The following is a 16,122-nucleotide window of genomic DNA, read 5'->3' as shown; positions in this document are numbered from 1 at the left end:
CTTGTAACAAAATCCACTTGTCCTTTTGGTGCCATTCAGCGCTGCATCAAATTAGGGCAGCAATCTCATTATATAAGGGCTCTGATAATAGCCTCTCAGATTATGCCGGGCATATACTATAGTAGGGTTTGAATACTGGAAAATCCCTTATTTTGTCACCTTCCTAGAGATGCACGTAAGCTGCAGTAAGCATTAGTTCCAGGTTTGGAATGGCCTGTTGAGTCAGTGAAAACCTACAAATGTGTATGTTTTAGAAGTGTTTACCAGCGCTTCTCCAATAGTTTTCCATACTGAGAAAGTGTGGAAATGTATTCCTGACATTTGGGGGAAAAAGTAAATAGAGGGAAAGTGAACTTGTAAATGCTCAACAGATTTCCAGATAAGCAAATCTGATGTTTTACTTCCAAAATAAAATGTTCAGAAAAAAATACAACATGGAAAAAAATTACTGGGACATTTTAGGTACCATTTAAATACTCATTTAGTAAAATGTGTTGATGCATGCTAGTGTCAGGAATCCCCAAGGTGCCTCCTGCATTATCTGTCAGAATCCTCGGGGTTTAGGGTTAAATCATATCTCTGTTCTTGGTTAAACCTTCATATTTCTAATTAAACGTAATGTGCTGTGTTACACAATTGGTTTTATCAATGCTTGTTTGCTAATGTGAAAGTGTAGACATGTGCTTCTACTTGGGTGTGGTGTAGACATGTGCTTTTAATTGGGTGTGGTGACTCATCCACATGTGGAAACTCAACTGCTTTCCTGATTGGCTATAAATAGCTGAGTGAAGCATGCCTCCCTGCTTGGCTTTGTTTTGCTTCCTAATCTCAGCATCTGACTTGCCAGTCCAGCCCCTGCTGTCATCCTCGTATTCAGGACTTTCGAGGCAATTCTTTTCTTCGTTCCTCTACCAGCTGACACCAGGCATTCCTCCAGCACTCCAGAAAAGACTGCAGCTAAGTGACTAGTATTCTTCAGGGAGTTTGTTCTTTGAGCGCTGCGCTTTCCTGGAACAGCTGGTGCATTTCAGACCTCGTAATTTGGCAGAGTGCTTATCTTGAAGAGACACATGCATTTCTGAACATTGTACATTATTATTGTAGTTACTTGCCTCAGGATATTTGCTTGAGCACAAGCACTACAAAAAGTGACAGTGCAATTTTAAAAGAGCATTTACGTGACTTTTCTTTCTCTATTAGCATAACTCTTGGATTTATATTGTGTCATTCATGCTTGTGTTTCAGGTTTGAGGAATTTGCTTTTTGAAGGGTTTTTCACACATACAGTGAAACCAAACCAAACTGTGCCACCCTAACTGTTTAAACCCAGAGTGGACATTTGTATTTCTTGGATTGATTTTGTTCCTTTTAGTTTAACCCTATGCATGCAGGAAAGTTATATGTGATATAATTAATGCCCTTGTTTGTCTTTTTTGTGCATGATAAGTGCAACCACAGTTCTATTTGTAGTGTTAAACAGTGAATCTCTGTGAAGCCAGCCCTAGTGTCGCAGTACTTATTGTTATGGAACTCAGTTTGGGTTTTTGGTAATGTAGTGTTAGTAATTGTGCCAACAGTTATTTTTATTCAAGAAAAAAGTGCTGGAGCATCCCGGTGTTCTTTTACCGCTCCCACGCCCATATCAGAAAGAGAGATTCAGTTTTGAAGAAGTTGAGTGCACTAACTCTACTATCACTCTTGTCAACAATGACCTGCCCCCCTCGAAGATACAGGGTGCCTGGCTGAACTGGCAAGACGTGGCAGTGTTTTGTCTCTTTCTCTTCCACTCCCCCTTTCCTTTTTGGACACCTGCCGGGGTTTCTGTGTCCACCAGGAAGTGACAAGAGATTTTTCCAGGAGGTCGGGGCATCCCATTGCCCCTGCAGACAAGATCAGTGTAACCATTTTCAACATGGTTATGGGAAACATGAAAATAAACAAGCACTGGCAAAGCCAACCGATCTGACATTGGTGGTCATTCTTTTTGTTTGATCAATGCAAGTCTTGTTTTGAAATGGCTTTTGGAAAACTTTGTTGTGGGAGCTGCCAGGCCCTCACCATTGTAACAAACTTTGGCAACTTTTGGGTCTCAAAAAGCACACATTGCCACAGTAGTTTCTGGCACTGAACAAAACTACTTTGGGGCCCAATATGCTCCTTGTGAAACAGCAGATTGCTATCACTCACAGAAAAGCCAGCTGGTAGATAGATAGAGAGAGATAACATTTTAATAAAAAACAAAAGATCTTGGTTAATGCCAGACCTAATTAGGGGCCCAATTTTTTAAGAAAGTCACAAAAGTGCACCCATGGTATATGTCTTTGCATTAGTATTAAATTACGGCTTTCTGGAATTCACAAGAATTTACCTAAGTAGACCAGGAAATAGTACTCCTAGAAAATATAGCATGAACAAATTATACACATTTAGATTTGCTCATGCGAAAACCTACTGAGCATTTACAAGTTCATTTTCTCTCCAACCACTTTTTTCCCAGCCCTGGAAGAACTTCTACTTCTGCCCTTGCCAGGGGTAAATATCCAACCTTGTGGGAAAAAAACTGGAGATGAGCTGGTAAAAATCCTTAAAACATGCAAGTTAGTAGGTTTGCCCAGACTCAAAGGCATTCCAACCCTGGAACTATTTCTTACTGCTTCTTCCAGCCCCAGAATGTGGATCAGCAAAAAGTTGGCAAAATAAGGAAATTGTTAGCATTCAAGCCCTACTATAGTATAGCCCTGGCATAATCAGAAAGGCTACTATCAGAGCTCTTATATAATGAGATTGCTGCCATAGTCTGTCGTTGCACTATGTGGCACCAAAGGGACAAGTAGATTTATGAAGCAGCCTGTCCCATGGACAAGTAGATATTTTATTAAATTCCACACCCCTGTTACTTACACCAGGGCAACTATCCTACAAACACAAGTTGATAATTTGAAGAACTTTTAGTGCACAACGACTGCCTGGGGGGGGAGGGGTCTAACGAGTAAAAACAGCAACTCGCTCAAATGCATTTTTCTTTCTCACCTGTTAGTGTTACCTGGGAGAGGTAATCCCACAACACTATTAAGTCAGGGGTGTGAAATTTAATAAAATATCTACTTGTCCAAGGGACAGATTGCTTCATAAATCTACTTGTCTTGTAACAAAATCCACTTGTCCTTTTGGTGCCATTCAGCGCTGCATCAAATTAGGGCAGCAATCTCATTATATAAGGGCTCTGATAATAGCCTCTCAGATTATGCCGGGCATATACTATAGTAGGGTTTGAATACTGGAAAATCCCTTATTTTGTCACCTTCCTAGAGATGCACGTAAGCTGCAGTAAGCATTAGTTCCAGGTTTGGAATGGCCTGTTGAGTCAGTGAAAACCTACAAATGTGTATGTTTTAGAAGTGTTTACCAGCGCTTCTCCAATAGTTTTCCATACTGAGAAAGTGTGGAAATGTATTCCTGACATTTGGGGGAAAAAGTAAATAGAGGGAAAGTGAACTTGTAAATGCTCAACAGATTTCCAGATAAGCAAATCTAGACATACATATTTGCTTGAGCTAAAATGTAGTTCACAAATATTTTCGTGGCCTACTTCTAGAAATTCTTGTAATTCATGAGTCGTAAATCTGCACTAATGCAAGGACATAAACCGTGGTTGCATTTTTGTGACTCCTTTTAAGAATTGGGCCCCTAATTTGTTCTGGTGATAACCAAGACTTTTTTTTTTTTTACAATCTGTCTCTCTATTGACTGGCTTCACTATGAGTGACAGCATTGTGCTCTTTCACAAGGAGCATATTAACACATAAAGTAGTTTTGTTCAATGCCAGGAACTACTGTGGCAATGTGTGCCTTTCGAGATCAAAAAATATTTTTGATTTTGCCAATGTTTGTTATAATAGTGAGGGCCCGGCAGCTCTCACAACAATAAAGTTTTACAAAAAACATATCAGAATAAGACACGCATTGACAAAAACAAACGGCTGACGATCCATCTCGAGCCAACTGACTGACAATGCTTGTTTATTTTCATGTTTCTCATAATCTTGTTGAAACTGGTCACATTGACTTTTCCATTATGGATATATTTTTTAGAAATACTAGCATGCATCAAAACATTTCATTAAATGATGCTTCAAAGAAATGGTACCTAAAATTTCACAGCAGCTTAGGAAAAGTTTGTTTCCCCCTCATTGCATTTTTTAAATAAAACGTTTTGATTTTGAAATCTCAGAATCGTCAATGTTTCTTTCAAGTTTCTGCAAATATATGCATTTAATAAGAGAGCATTCTGGGAGCAATATCATAGCCTCATATTGTTCAACTTTGCAAACATGTATACACATTTTTATATCGAAAGTACTATCAGTAGTGCTGTCTGCACTTACATTTTCTCAGCATGCGCTAACCCTAATAATAAAGGCTTTGCATTAATGAATCATAAATACTAGTTCAAACAGCATTGACATATGGAAACAAATTTTATCTTTACTATAGACCCTTCCCTGATTCATAAAGTGCTACGGTAAACTGGCAGCCAAAGGATTTGTGCTGCAGGGGGTTGGGCCTACTTGTCTAAAGGACAAAATTAATATGAAATATTGTTGTCCTTGACCCCAAACAATACATCCTGGGCGTCGGGCTATAGGAATTCCACACCCCTGAAGTACCCAGAAACAACAAGAAACAAAAATGTACATTATTTTTCTAGCTGCATTTCATGTGCAGCAGTAAGCTATGTGCCATTATTAAAAGACTTTCTTTGTAATCAAAAGCACACATTGGACAATGAATTATTGGTTGCTATTATATGTTCTGCTGAGTTCTGAGTTATACAATATATTATAAGATACCCTAATTAAGTCAGACTGCACAACTTTTCTACAGTGAGGGTTACATACTAAAGGGTGTAGTTGGTGCTCAGTTTTGGGCTCAACTGTAAAGTAAAGCCACAGAACACAAATGGCTCTCATTAATACAATTTGAGACACTAACACCAGATTGCCTTAGATCTTCTAAAATGATCATCCTCTGAAGTAGGTTAGCTTTGTTAAGGCCCTGAAAATTGTCAAAGCCCTCCAGGATGGAAAGGATGAAAGGGAGGAAACAACTTGAGAATGCAAGAAGGAGAAGCACGGATTACAAAGCCTGTAAGAGGGGAAGGAACAGACAGGATAGGTAGGCCCCTTTAACATAGAAAAAAAAGACACGAAAGACAGTAAAAACAGAGAGATGACAAACTGGAGAATTAGAGAAGAGAACGATACAATAACAGAAGCGTAAGGGTTACCAGGATCCTAGTCAAATGCACAAACAGAAGGGAGGAAGGTGACCACTCCTCGGCTCATGTGTTGACATGTTTAAAGTGCTACAGGTAACAGCAATGCAAGAATAACTTTCTAGTTTAGCACACACACTAGGCAGCGAGCTATCAGTGGAGATGGTTACAACAGGGGGCTCCTGAACAGACACACGACCTCAAGCACATTCACCCAAACATCAAAGAGTTTTTTCAGTGAGGTGAACATCAAATGAAGGAAGGTTCCTGTCCTGAGGCATACCAAGGACTGTGGTTGAGAGACAATTCCTCAAGCTGAGGATATTTACTCAGGTACCATTGGCAATAGAACTCCATTACCAACCCAACCCCCCTTGCCAGCCCTCACTATCTTCAATACAAGCTGCATTGTTTGCTAAGCCATTATGACCAGCATCCTCCTTATCTTGCAGACAAGCTCTTCATCTCGAGTGGTTCTCGTCAAGCCCGCAGTCAGGCACCACCACGCTGCAGACTAAGAAATTTTAGAAAGTAAAAACAAGTCAACATGCCTTTTACATTCATGCTCCCAGGCTCTGGAACAACGTCCCCATATTCTTTAGGACCACCCCCAATGCTGTTTCAACTCAGGGAAGAGTCTAAACTGCACCTCTTTAAAGTACACTACATCACAATGCATTAACAGTGTACGAGCTAGCTAGTTCTCCTATCACTCACTGGATTTCTGCTGGAATTTGACCAAGTACAGCACTCTGCTGCCTTTTTAGTATGTTCACGCTACCAATACACTACATACATCATAACAATTTGAGCTCAGACCCCCTCCCCTTCTGAGCACTCTTGAAAATATTTCCACACCAAACTAGGATGAAACTGGTCAGGGATTGCTTTTACTGCCTTCTACAGGAGACTTGGCCTACCAGTTCTGGCTGTATTGGTGTTATTGGAGCAGCAAGAAGTTAGGTTTGTATATGGCTGACCTCTGACTACAGTGGCTAGTGAGAAAGAAAGGATGAAGTGGAAAGGACCCCCTAGTCAATACCAGTGGCCAAGACTAATTTAAACATCTAACCATCTTTGTTTTCCTCCATTCAGAGAATGGGTTTTGGACAGTGAGGCTTAGTGTCAATTTTGGTTTGGCCAAAAGATCACAGGTTGAAAGCTCTAGCCTTCTGAGTGAAGAGAACACAGGGGTAATCTAGAAATTGTTTCATTCTGTTGAGGGCAACAGCCATGTTTTGAAAGCCATGTTATCTGCACTAAGTAGGTGAAAAGAGACATTATTCAAGTATAGCACGGGGATGTGAAAGCATTTACAGCTACGATTATTTTTTTTGTAAATGAGAGCTAGACAGTATCTGTTGTATCTGGACATCTTATCCTAGAGGAATTATTTATTTTGTTCATGGTACACTATGTGTGTATTGTAGAGGGTCTTTAATTAGGTCCCAGGCGCAACGGGCAGCCAGGGTATAGATCTTCTCTTGGGTGGTGAAGAAGTAGTCTGGTTGTATTTTAAGTCCTCCAACAAGGCAGGCTGGCAAGATTAGCACATTTGAATGATGACTCCAGGACAGATCATGACAATTAGAGCCTGTAGGTTTGTGGATATGCCTGGTACAGCAGGCTATGGTAGATTAAAGTCACATGTCTTGACTACAAGAAGAAAGGGGGTGTTCACTTGCTCTGGTACCACTTGGTTGATACAGCAGATGTCAGAGTGATAAGGCTCTCGGTATATGGTTTATGATCTTCTGGGCAAGCAGGATATGAACCAGGTGAGGACATCATTGTAGGTTCCTAGTTCCTTAAATCCAGCTTCTTTTAGTGCTGTGGTGTACTGTCAACAGTTGAAGACAGGTCTTGAAGGATGAGAATACCTGTGTTGTTACTGTCACCAGGGATGTGGAATTCCTATCGCCCGACGCCCGGGACATCTTGTTTGGGGTCAAGGGCAACAAGTTTTTATGTTTACTTTGTCCTTGGGACAAGTAGGCCCAACCCCCTGCAGCACAAACCCTTTGGCTGCCTGTTTACAGAGAGTTGAACTCTCTGCAGTTGAGGTAATGTGTTTCCAAAAGATAATGCTGTTCGAACTTGTATTTATGGTTCATTATTTGAAAGCCTACATTATTAGGGTGCGTGCTGTAAATAAATGTTTTAAGGTCACACTTCACTACTGACGTTGGTTCCAGTACAAAAAAACAAAAACGTGTACACACATGTTTGAAAAGTTTAGGCTAAGAGGCTAAGTATAATGCTCCCAGAATGCTCTTTGATTATATGCAAATGAAGTGTCATTTAGTAAAATGTGTTGATGCATGCTAGTATTTCCCAAAAATATTTCTAATGGAAAATCAGTGTAACCATTTTCAACACGATTATGGGAAGCATGAAAATAAACAAACACTGACAAAGCCAACTGATCTGACATATTTTTATAAGTCTTTTAGTTTCATCAATGCGTGTCTTGTTTTGACATGGCTTTTGTAACACTTTATTGTTGTGGGAGCTACCAGGCCCTCAACATTGTAACAAACATTGGCAAACCCCCCCCCCCAAAAAAGTTTTTGAACTCTTAAAGCACGCGTTGCCACCAGCGGCATAACAAAGGCCCCGCAGCCGCCCTCCAGGGGGCCCCGTCAGCACAGCACCTGCCCTGAGTGAGTCTGGAGAGGGGGCTCCTCCATGTTCTTTGCAAAGGGGCACCCTCCAGTTTCGTTACGTCACTGATTGCCACTGTAGTTCCTGACACTGAACAAAACTACTTTGTGTGGCAATATGCTCCTTGTGGAAGAGCAGAATGCGATCACTCACAGTAAAGCCAGCCGAAAGAGAGAGAAATAGAAGTTTAATAAAAACAAAATGTCTTTGTTAACACCAGACCTAATTAGGGACCAAGACCCACATGTAGGTAGCTTTTTGCATGTCGCAAACAGCGACTTTCGCTGTTTGCGACGTGCAAAAAGCACATTGCGATGCACAAACCCAGTTTTGCGATTCAGTAACCTGGTTACCGAATCACAAAACGGGTTTGCGACTCGCAATTAGTAAGGGGTGTTCCCTTCCTAATTGCAACTCGCAGTGCAATGTAGGATTGTTTTGTGACCGCGAATGCGAGTGCACACCAATCGCAGTTTGCACCCATTTCAAATGGGTGCTAACACTTTCGCAAAAGGGAAGGGATCCCTATGGGACCCCTTTCCCATTGTGAATGTCACTGTAAAAAAAATTTCAGAGCAAGCAGTGGTCCTGCGGACCACTGCCGGCTCTGAAAAAATGAAACGAAAATGTTTAATTTTTCGTTTTTGTTATGCATCTCGTTTTCCTTTAAGGAAAACGGGCTGCATTACAAAAAAAAAACCCAAAAACTGCTTTATTGAAAAGCAGTCACAGACATGGTGGTCTGCTGTCTCCAGCAGGCCACCATTCGTGAGGGGGTCGCAAATTGCGACCCACCTCATGATTATTCATGATGTGGGCATTTGCGAAGCCCTTGCGAATCACAGATGGTGTCAAGGACACCATCCTACATTTGGATTTGCGACTCGCAATTTGCAGGTCACAAATCTGAACCTACCTACTTGTGGCCCCAAATTCTTAAAGAAAGTCACAAAAGTGCACCCATGGTATATGTTGTACCCCTATAAAATATTTGTGAACTGTATTTTAGTGTGGGTAAATACGATGTGTAGATTTGCTCATGTGAAAATCTATTGAGCATTTGCAAGTTCATTTTCCCTCCAGCACTTTCTTCCCAACCCTGGAAGAAGTTCTAATTCTGCCATTGTCAGGAGTAAATGTCCAACCTTTCTTATTATGGGAAAATATTAGAGAGAAGCTGGTAAACATCTTTAAAACATGCAGGTTAGTAGGTTTGCAGACTCAAAGGCATTCCAGCCCTGGAACTATTGCTTTCTGCTTCCTCCAGCCCCAGTATGCAGATCTGCTACAGTGGGGATTGAAATTCCAAGTATTCAAGCCCTACTATGGTAGTAGCCCTGGCATAATCAGAGAGGCTATTAATTGCTGCCATAATTTGTCGCCACACTACATGGCACCAAAGGGACAAGTAGATCCTTTTACAGGACAAGTAGATTTGAGAAGCAACCTGTCCCCTGGACAAGTAGATATTTTAATAAATTCCACACCCCTGTGTCACTAACAAGTCTAGGACAGACTACATTTAGCCTGCTTGTCAGAAAAACACTAGGACTGTTTTAGCCAAATTATGTAATACGCATTTCACTAGTTGGTGTGTGAATGTGTTGTAGGTGTGGAGTTTGATGCATATGGCTGCCTAGGGTATGTTTGTGTTGAGGTTGCAGTTTGAGAACTATGCAGGGCAAATTGGGGCTTTTGAGCAATAGTTTTTGTAAATCTGAGCTTTAAGATGTTCTCTGGAGACGCCCATATTAGAACAATGTTCAATAAATAACTTTAAATAAAATTGTGTAAACTATGAAGTCCTTGAACAGTGTTCATCCAAATTCATGTTTAATGAAATGTGTGCACCATAGAAAAAGCTTTCAAACGTTAAAGTCAAAAAACGATTTTGTGCTCACCATGAATAGTGCAAAGTAACTTTGCATATTGCCCCACTAAAAGACTGACTGTATGTCGATCGATAAATGACAATTAACGGTTTTTGAGGTCTTATGACACCACTGAGAAGTTCTAGTAATCAACCATAAATATAAGTGGTATGTAAACATCATCAAAACTCCATAACGTTATCTGGAAAACAGGTTTTGAGAAAACTGCTTAAAGGACCTTAAGGTTTAAATCGAAAATCATAAGATTGTTTTTCAACGCTACTATAGCATGCCCTAGTTAAATGCTCACTCACTTGAGACATATCCATTACCTTGTAGCCCTGCCTCTGGCAATCACTTGACATGGTTATGCCCAGCAGGCACAAGGCATAGAGCATGCCATGCGTCCATCTCACGTGCACAGAAAGTCTACTAACAGTGTTTGCTGTGCATGACTTGTAGAAATCCCCAGCGCACCATGTGCATGGAACATGGTATTCCACTCTGCCCTCAGCCCCATATCTATGCTCGTAGTACTACACACACTGCCAAGAAGGTCTCTATGTGGTGCTTTTAACACTACGAGTCTGGCCGCAGGGCAATCTCAAAGATAAAAAAATTGAGAGGAAACAAAGTATCTCTCAGTCAGGACCAATGTTACCCAAGAGCACATAACGTTCACTTCTTAGACATGCTAAAATGTAGATAACTTTCTCAAGACTAAAGTAGTAAATGACCCTAAACGTTGCTTCGTTCTAGCTGCCCCATGCATCTACATGCACTTTAGGAATTTTTACCAACCCAGATTCATTAACAACTACAAACACCGCTCTGCATTCCACGTTACGTGACAGACACCTTCCTGTAGCAAACTACCCCATCTTCAACACAGCCTTCACATACACACACACTGTCCTGCATAGTTGGCCCTCTCTTCTATATGTACTGTTATGTGCACTACACGTCATACACCGGCATCGAGCTTCAGTCCTCTGGTACTTTAGGCATTCACATGGAAGAACTGCAAACGTGATACAGGGGTAGCTGCAGGTCTTTGCAAAACAGCAAACAACATCACAGGCTCCTCGCTATTACTGCTATTGCAAGCCACAAAAAACTATTTTCTGCCCTTCTTAGTCTACAGCCTGGAAGCATTCCAGGATAAATCTGGGGGTTGGTTAAACAACAACCAATCAGGGCTCTTTTGTCAAATATTCAGACGTCCAAATTCCACTGGGGAACTTTCAGATACAAGTCCCAGGCCAGCTCTCCCCTGCATTGCTCTCTCCTTCTTTCTGCCTTGTTTTTACTGCTTTCTCCCTCTCTACCCCTGTTTTTCTGAGTGCTTTCTTCTTCTTTTTGCCTCGTTTTTACTGATGCTTTCTCCTCCTCTCCCCTGATTTTCTGAGTACTTTTCGCCTTCTTTTTACCTCATTTTTACTGTTTTCTCCTCCTCTCCCCCTGTTTTTCTGACTGCTTTCTCGTGCCTTTTTGCCTAGTTTTTTTCATTGTTCCCTTTTTCCTCATGCCCATCTGTCCTCCTTGAATCTACTTAATGGAGGCTTTGGCGCGCCAAAGGCAAGCCCATCTGGGCCTAGTGCCAGGACCCCTGCCTCTTCCACCCCATGAAGATACACTGCTGCTGCCCTCCGAGCTCTGGACACACCAACAACCACAGCTGCTACACATCCTCGCCTACCACCAGAGGACCGTTCTCCTGCCGCCTCACCTTCAGCACTGAAGCAACCAATGACACCAGCGACACTGCAAACGCAGCCACACCCGACACATCGACCAAGACCACCAAAGCACAACTCCAGTGCATCCTACTCAAAGCACATTCACTCGATAACCATGCCAGCAAACACGGACTCCTTTCTCACACCAGACGTCATCTTTCTCACAGAAACCTGGCTAAACCCCACCTCCTCACCAGACAATGCCACCACCATCCCCGAAGCTTACAAGATAATACACAGGGAACTAACCAACAAGCACAGAGACGGAATCGCCATCATCTGCCACACGGCATCCCCTGACGACCTGACACCGGTAATGGAACACGGCAACTTCCAACACCACACAGATGGAAAAAGCACCATCAGAAGCACCCTTGTCTACAGACCACCAGGTCCACGCTCCAGCTTTTGCAACGCCATCTCAGAACTCATCGCCCCGCAAGCAATCGACTTGGAGCACTATATATTCCTAGGGACTTCAAATTCCACCTCGACAACCTCAGCGACCCCAACTCCACCAACCTCCTGGAAAGCATGAGGAACATCAGTCTCAAGCAGCTCGTCACCGACCCTACCCACATCGCAGGACACACACTTGACCCCCATCTTCACCTCCAGAGAGAGAGTCAGGTAAATCCACACCACACCACTCATCTGGTCAAACCACCACAGCGTACACTTCACCATTTCAGGACCGACCTATCCTAACACCCTGCCCCCAGATCCAAGCAAAGAAACTGCAAAAAGGTACCAGAAGACCAATGGAACTAAACTCTCTGCTCCCACCTCCCAGACTCTAAACATGACCCTGAACAAGCAGCAAAGAGCATCTCCCAGTGGAACACAGAATGTGCCAACGTCATTGCCCTGCCAAGACAGCCAAGATCAAAGAAAAAAGCAAAACAGCAAGTTGGTTCACCGAAGAACTGCACTCCACCAAATGCAACTCCTGACAACTTGAAAGGAAGTGGGGCATCAAGGAAAAAAACAGAAGACCACACCACCTTTAGGACCGCTCTCAACCAGTACCACTGATTCCTGAAAGAAACCAAGAAGAATGCACTAGCAGACCGCATCAAGGCAGAACAAACCACAGCAAAGAACTCTCTGCCATCATGAAACCGTTCACCAATCCCGCAGCCACCATGAAAGACATCACTCCCTCCCAGGAACTGTGCGACAACCTCACGGACATCTACCACAACAGGATTTCGGCCATCAACAAAAACTTCAAACACCAACCCTCTGCCGCAGACAGCAGCAACCAGCTCACATCCACAAACACAAACCCTGAACACATTCTCACCCACTGGGAACTCCTCACCACGTAAGACACTATCTCCATCATGAACTCCATGCACTCAGGAGCACCCACGGACCCTTGCCCCCACCACATCTTAAACTTTGAAAGCAAGACAATCGGTGATAAGCTCAGGAAGGTCCTGAATGCCTCCATCACTGCAGCCTCCTTCCCAGGAGGGCTGGAAAACCGCTAAAGGGAGGCCCCTCTTGAAAAAAACATCTGGTGATCCAGCCAAATTGAATAACTACTGACCCAGTTCTCTACTCCTCTAGCCAGCAAAAGTCCCTGAGAAAGCGATCAACCAGCAACTCACCCAACACCTAAAAAAGGACAACCTCCTGGACCACCCCCCCAAATCCGGATTCCAAGCTAATCACAGCACCAGGACAGCCCTGATTGTACCCACAGATGACATCAGAGCCCTCCTGGACCATAGGGAAACAGCAGCTCTCATCCTCCTGGACCTGTCTGCCGTGTTACACTATCTCCACCACATTGTGATCAACAGGCTCCACCACATTGGGATTCAAAGTAACGCCCTCAAATGGATCGCCTCATACCTCACCGGCAAAACCCAAAGGATACGTTCCCATTGTTCACCTCAGAGCTAAGAAGATCATCTTTGGAGTCCCCCAAGGATGGTCCCTCATTCGAGCCTCTTCAACACCTCAATGACCCAAATGGCTCCATCAGATCACACTGACTCAACACCATCTCCTTCGCTGACGACCCACAGCTCATCCCCTCACTGTCCAAAGATCCCTCCACCACAAAAGCCAACTTCCACAGATGCATGATTGACGTAGCCGACTTGAGGAAGGACAACTGTCTCAAACAAGAATGAAAAATGGAAGTCCTCATCTTTGGCAACAACACCTCGCCATGGATTGACACATGGTGGCCCACAGAGGCTTAGCACACCCCCTACTCCAACAGAGCACGCCTGCAACCTCAGCATCATCCTGGATAGCAAGCTATTCATAAAGAAACAATTTGACACAGTTTCACCAAACTGCTTCCACACCCTCAGCATGCTCTGCAAGATTTTCAGGTGGCTCCCAGCAAACACCAGAATGACCGTCACGCAGGCCCTCATCACCAGCAGACTGGGCTGCAGAAACAGACTCTACGTAGGAATCACTGAACACCTCCTGATGAGACTCCAGACAATAAGAACTCAGCAGCAAGACTCATACTCGACCTCCCCAGAAGGACCCACATCATACCCCATCTCAAGAAACTACACTCACTCCTGAATTAGAATAGATGCCAATTCAAGATGCTGACCCACGCCTACAAGGCCCTGCACAACAAAGGACCAGCATACATCAACAAACGCCCGACCTTCCACTAACCGACGAGACACATCCAATCAGCATCCCTCTCCCTCGCAGGCATCCCACAGATCTGCCAAGCCAACAGTGTAGGATGTTCCTTCTCACACCTGGCAGCCAAGGCTTAGAACAACCTCTCCCTGCACATCTGGACCGCAACGTCACTTGAGCGATTCAGAAGAGAACTAAAGACCTGAATGTTCAAATGATCATACCTCCATGCAGCAGGATACACCTCCAACGTCTCGAGACCCTTACTGGTGATTTATTGCACTCAATAAATGTTTGAATGATTGATTGATACGACTAAAACCTAGCCTTACATAAAAAGAACATTGGCAGAGAAGGCCACCATATTTAAATTCTGGTTTAAATTACAGAAGGCTGGAGCCAGGAGCTTTTAATTTTATTTGGGTAAACACCTGTTTAATTTAGCATTGTCTTGGCAGGAGGCCGTACACAAGTCTTTGTAAAAATATCTGAATTGTTTTAATTAACTAACAAATACAATGTAATTACTCTATGCCTCTATACACCAGCCACACTGCAATGCCTGCGAACCACTTGCTACTTCATCCAAAAAAAAAGTGAACACCCCGGTCTCCACCTCACTGGCCAAAGCCCTGAGCACGAACAGTGAACTCAACACAAACTTGTAAAATGAAATGAAGTTCTAGGACCGTGTTGTGGCGTCACTGAGTGGTCTGGTAACTCTACACTCCGCCAAATACAAACTTTTTTTCTGGACATCATAAGCTTTGCATAACGCTTACGCCACCCTGGCCGGCCACTACACAATCCTCCCGACTGCAGCTATAGACTCTGCGTCACTCACCAGCAGGAGTTACCAGGATGCCCAGCGCCTCGGTGACCCGGGCTACATTCAAACCCCCTTCCATCCCGCGCCTGCTTCACACAAGCAGTGTAGCGGACTGCGCCAGGCACATAATGTTGACAGTTTACGTCAAATTAATGCGCCGAGCGCCGGCTGTCACTGGGCGACATCTTGGGTGTGGCGTACAGTGCAGGCAGTGGGACGGGGACTGGGGGGATTATCGCGCGTTGCCGCTGTGGTCGTTTTGGCATAAATGGAGCACCTGTGAGTTTTAACGCTGCGTGCGTTAGGGCGTTCGGGTCAATGTTGTGGCGAGCAAATTAAACGTGTATACAGGGGCGGGGTAGAACAGAATGAAAGCAAACGTTGGATGAAAGCAGCGCTGACAGCTTTTGTCCCCATTCGCAGGAAATTCGCATCCTTTGTAGGTAACCAAGTGAAATGCCGGTTCGTTTGCTTTGGTATGTTTATTATTGTAACGTGTTCGCCCCTCCACTGCTTGTCCTTTCCCCCCCTCAGGTGCTGAGGATTTTTTGGGGGGGCAATTTGGTGTAGTTTGCGCTTTGGCCCTCATTACCTTTTTCATCCACATAGGAGACAATAAATTTCTGGGGGGGACAGGGACAGCCTTCGGGACTTTCAATCAACCCTATACAAATCGCTCGTTGTTTACGAACTGCGGGCTCCGATAAATATACACAATCATATATATTGGAAGTGAAATAGGGAAAAAGGAAGGCATGTTTACACAGTCCGAAAGTATCTTTTATTGTTCTTTATATTCACAAAGTAATTAGCTCAAATGTGAAAATAACATGTTGATTAACCTTGCATCTTCATGCACCAAGCAAATCAAGGTAGGAGTGTAAAAAGGAAGAACATACCCTTTGCGCCCCACACCCATCATGCCCTTCGCCTCATGCCAATTGGAACCGCACTGGAGAGATCAAAAGCGATTAGGTACAATAGTTGTAAACTGTGCTTGGAAACCATAGTTCTAATAACACTTCTACTCCTGTGTGTAATCTTGGGAAGCTCAGCTCCACATCAGTCATAACTAGAATCATTTCAACTGAAGAAACTCTTGCAGTTACAGTCTAT

At 43.5% G+C, this 16,122-nt stretch overlaps 1 protein-coding gene across 1 annotated transcript in view; it reads right to left on the bottom strand.

The window, feature by feature from the left end:
* The window catches only part of TANGO6 (transport and golgi organization 6 homolog), a 515,068-nt gene extending 499,913 nt beyond the window's left edge, over positions 1-15,155 (bottom strand). The window contains exon 1 of the mRNA XM_069217099.1: positions 15,022-15,155. Coding sequence (XP_069073200.1) covers positions 15,022-15,085 — 64 coding nt within the window. The 5' untranslated portion in view covers positions 15,086-15,155. The remainder of the gene's footprint in view (positions 1-15,021) is intronic.
* Between the last annotated feature and the right edge of the window lie 967 nt (positions 15,156-16,122).

The sequence above is a fragment of the Pleurodeles waltl genome, chromosome 12 (genome assembly GCF_031143425.1).
Source record: "Pleurodeles waltl isolate 20211129_DDA chromosome 12, aPleWal1.hap1.20221129, whole genome shotgun sequence".
Lineage (NCBI taxonomy): Eukaryota > Metazoa > Chordata > Amphibia > Caudata > Salamandridae > Pleurodeles > Pleurodeles waltl.
This window is presented reverse-complemented; position numbering and strand designations above follow the sequence as displayed.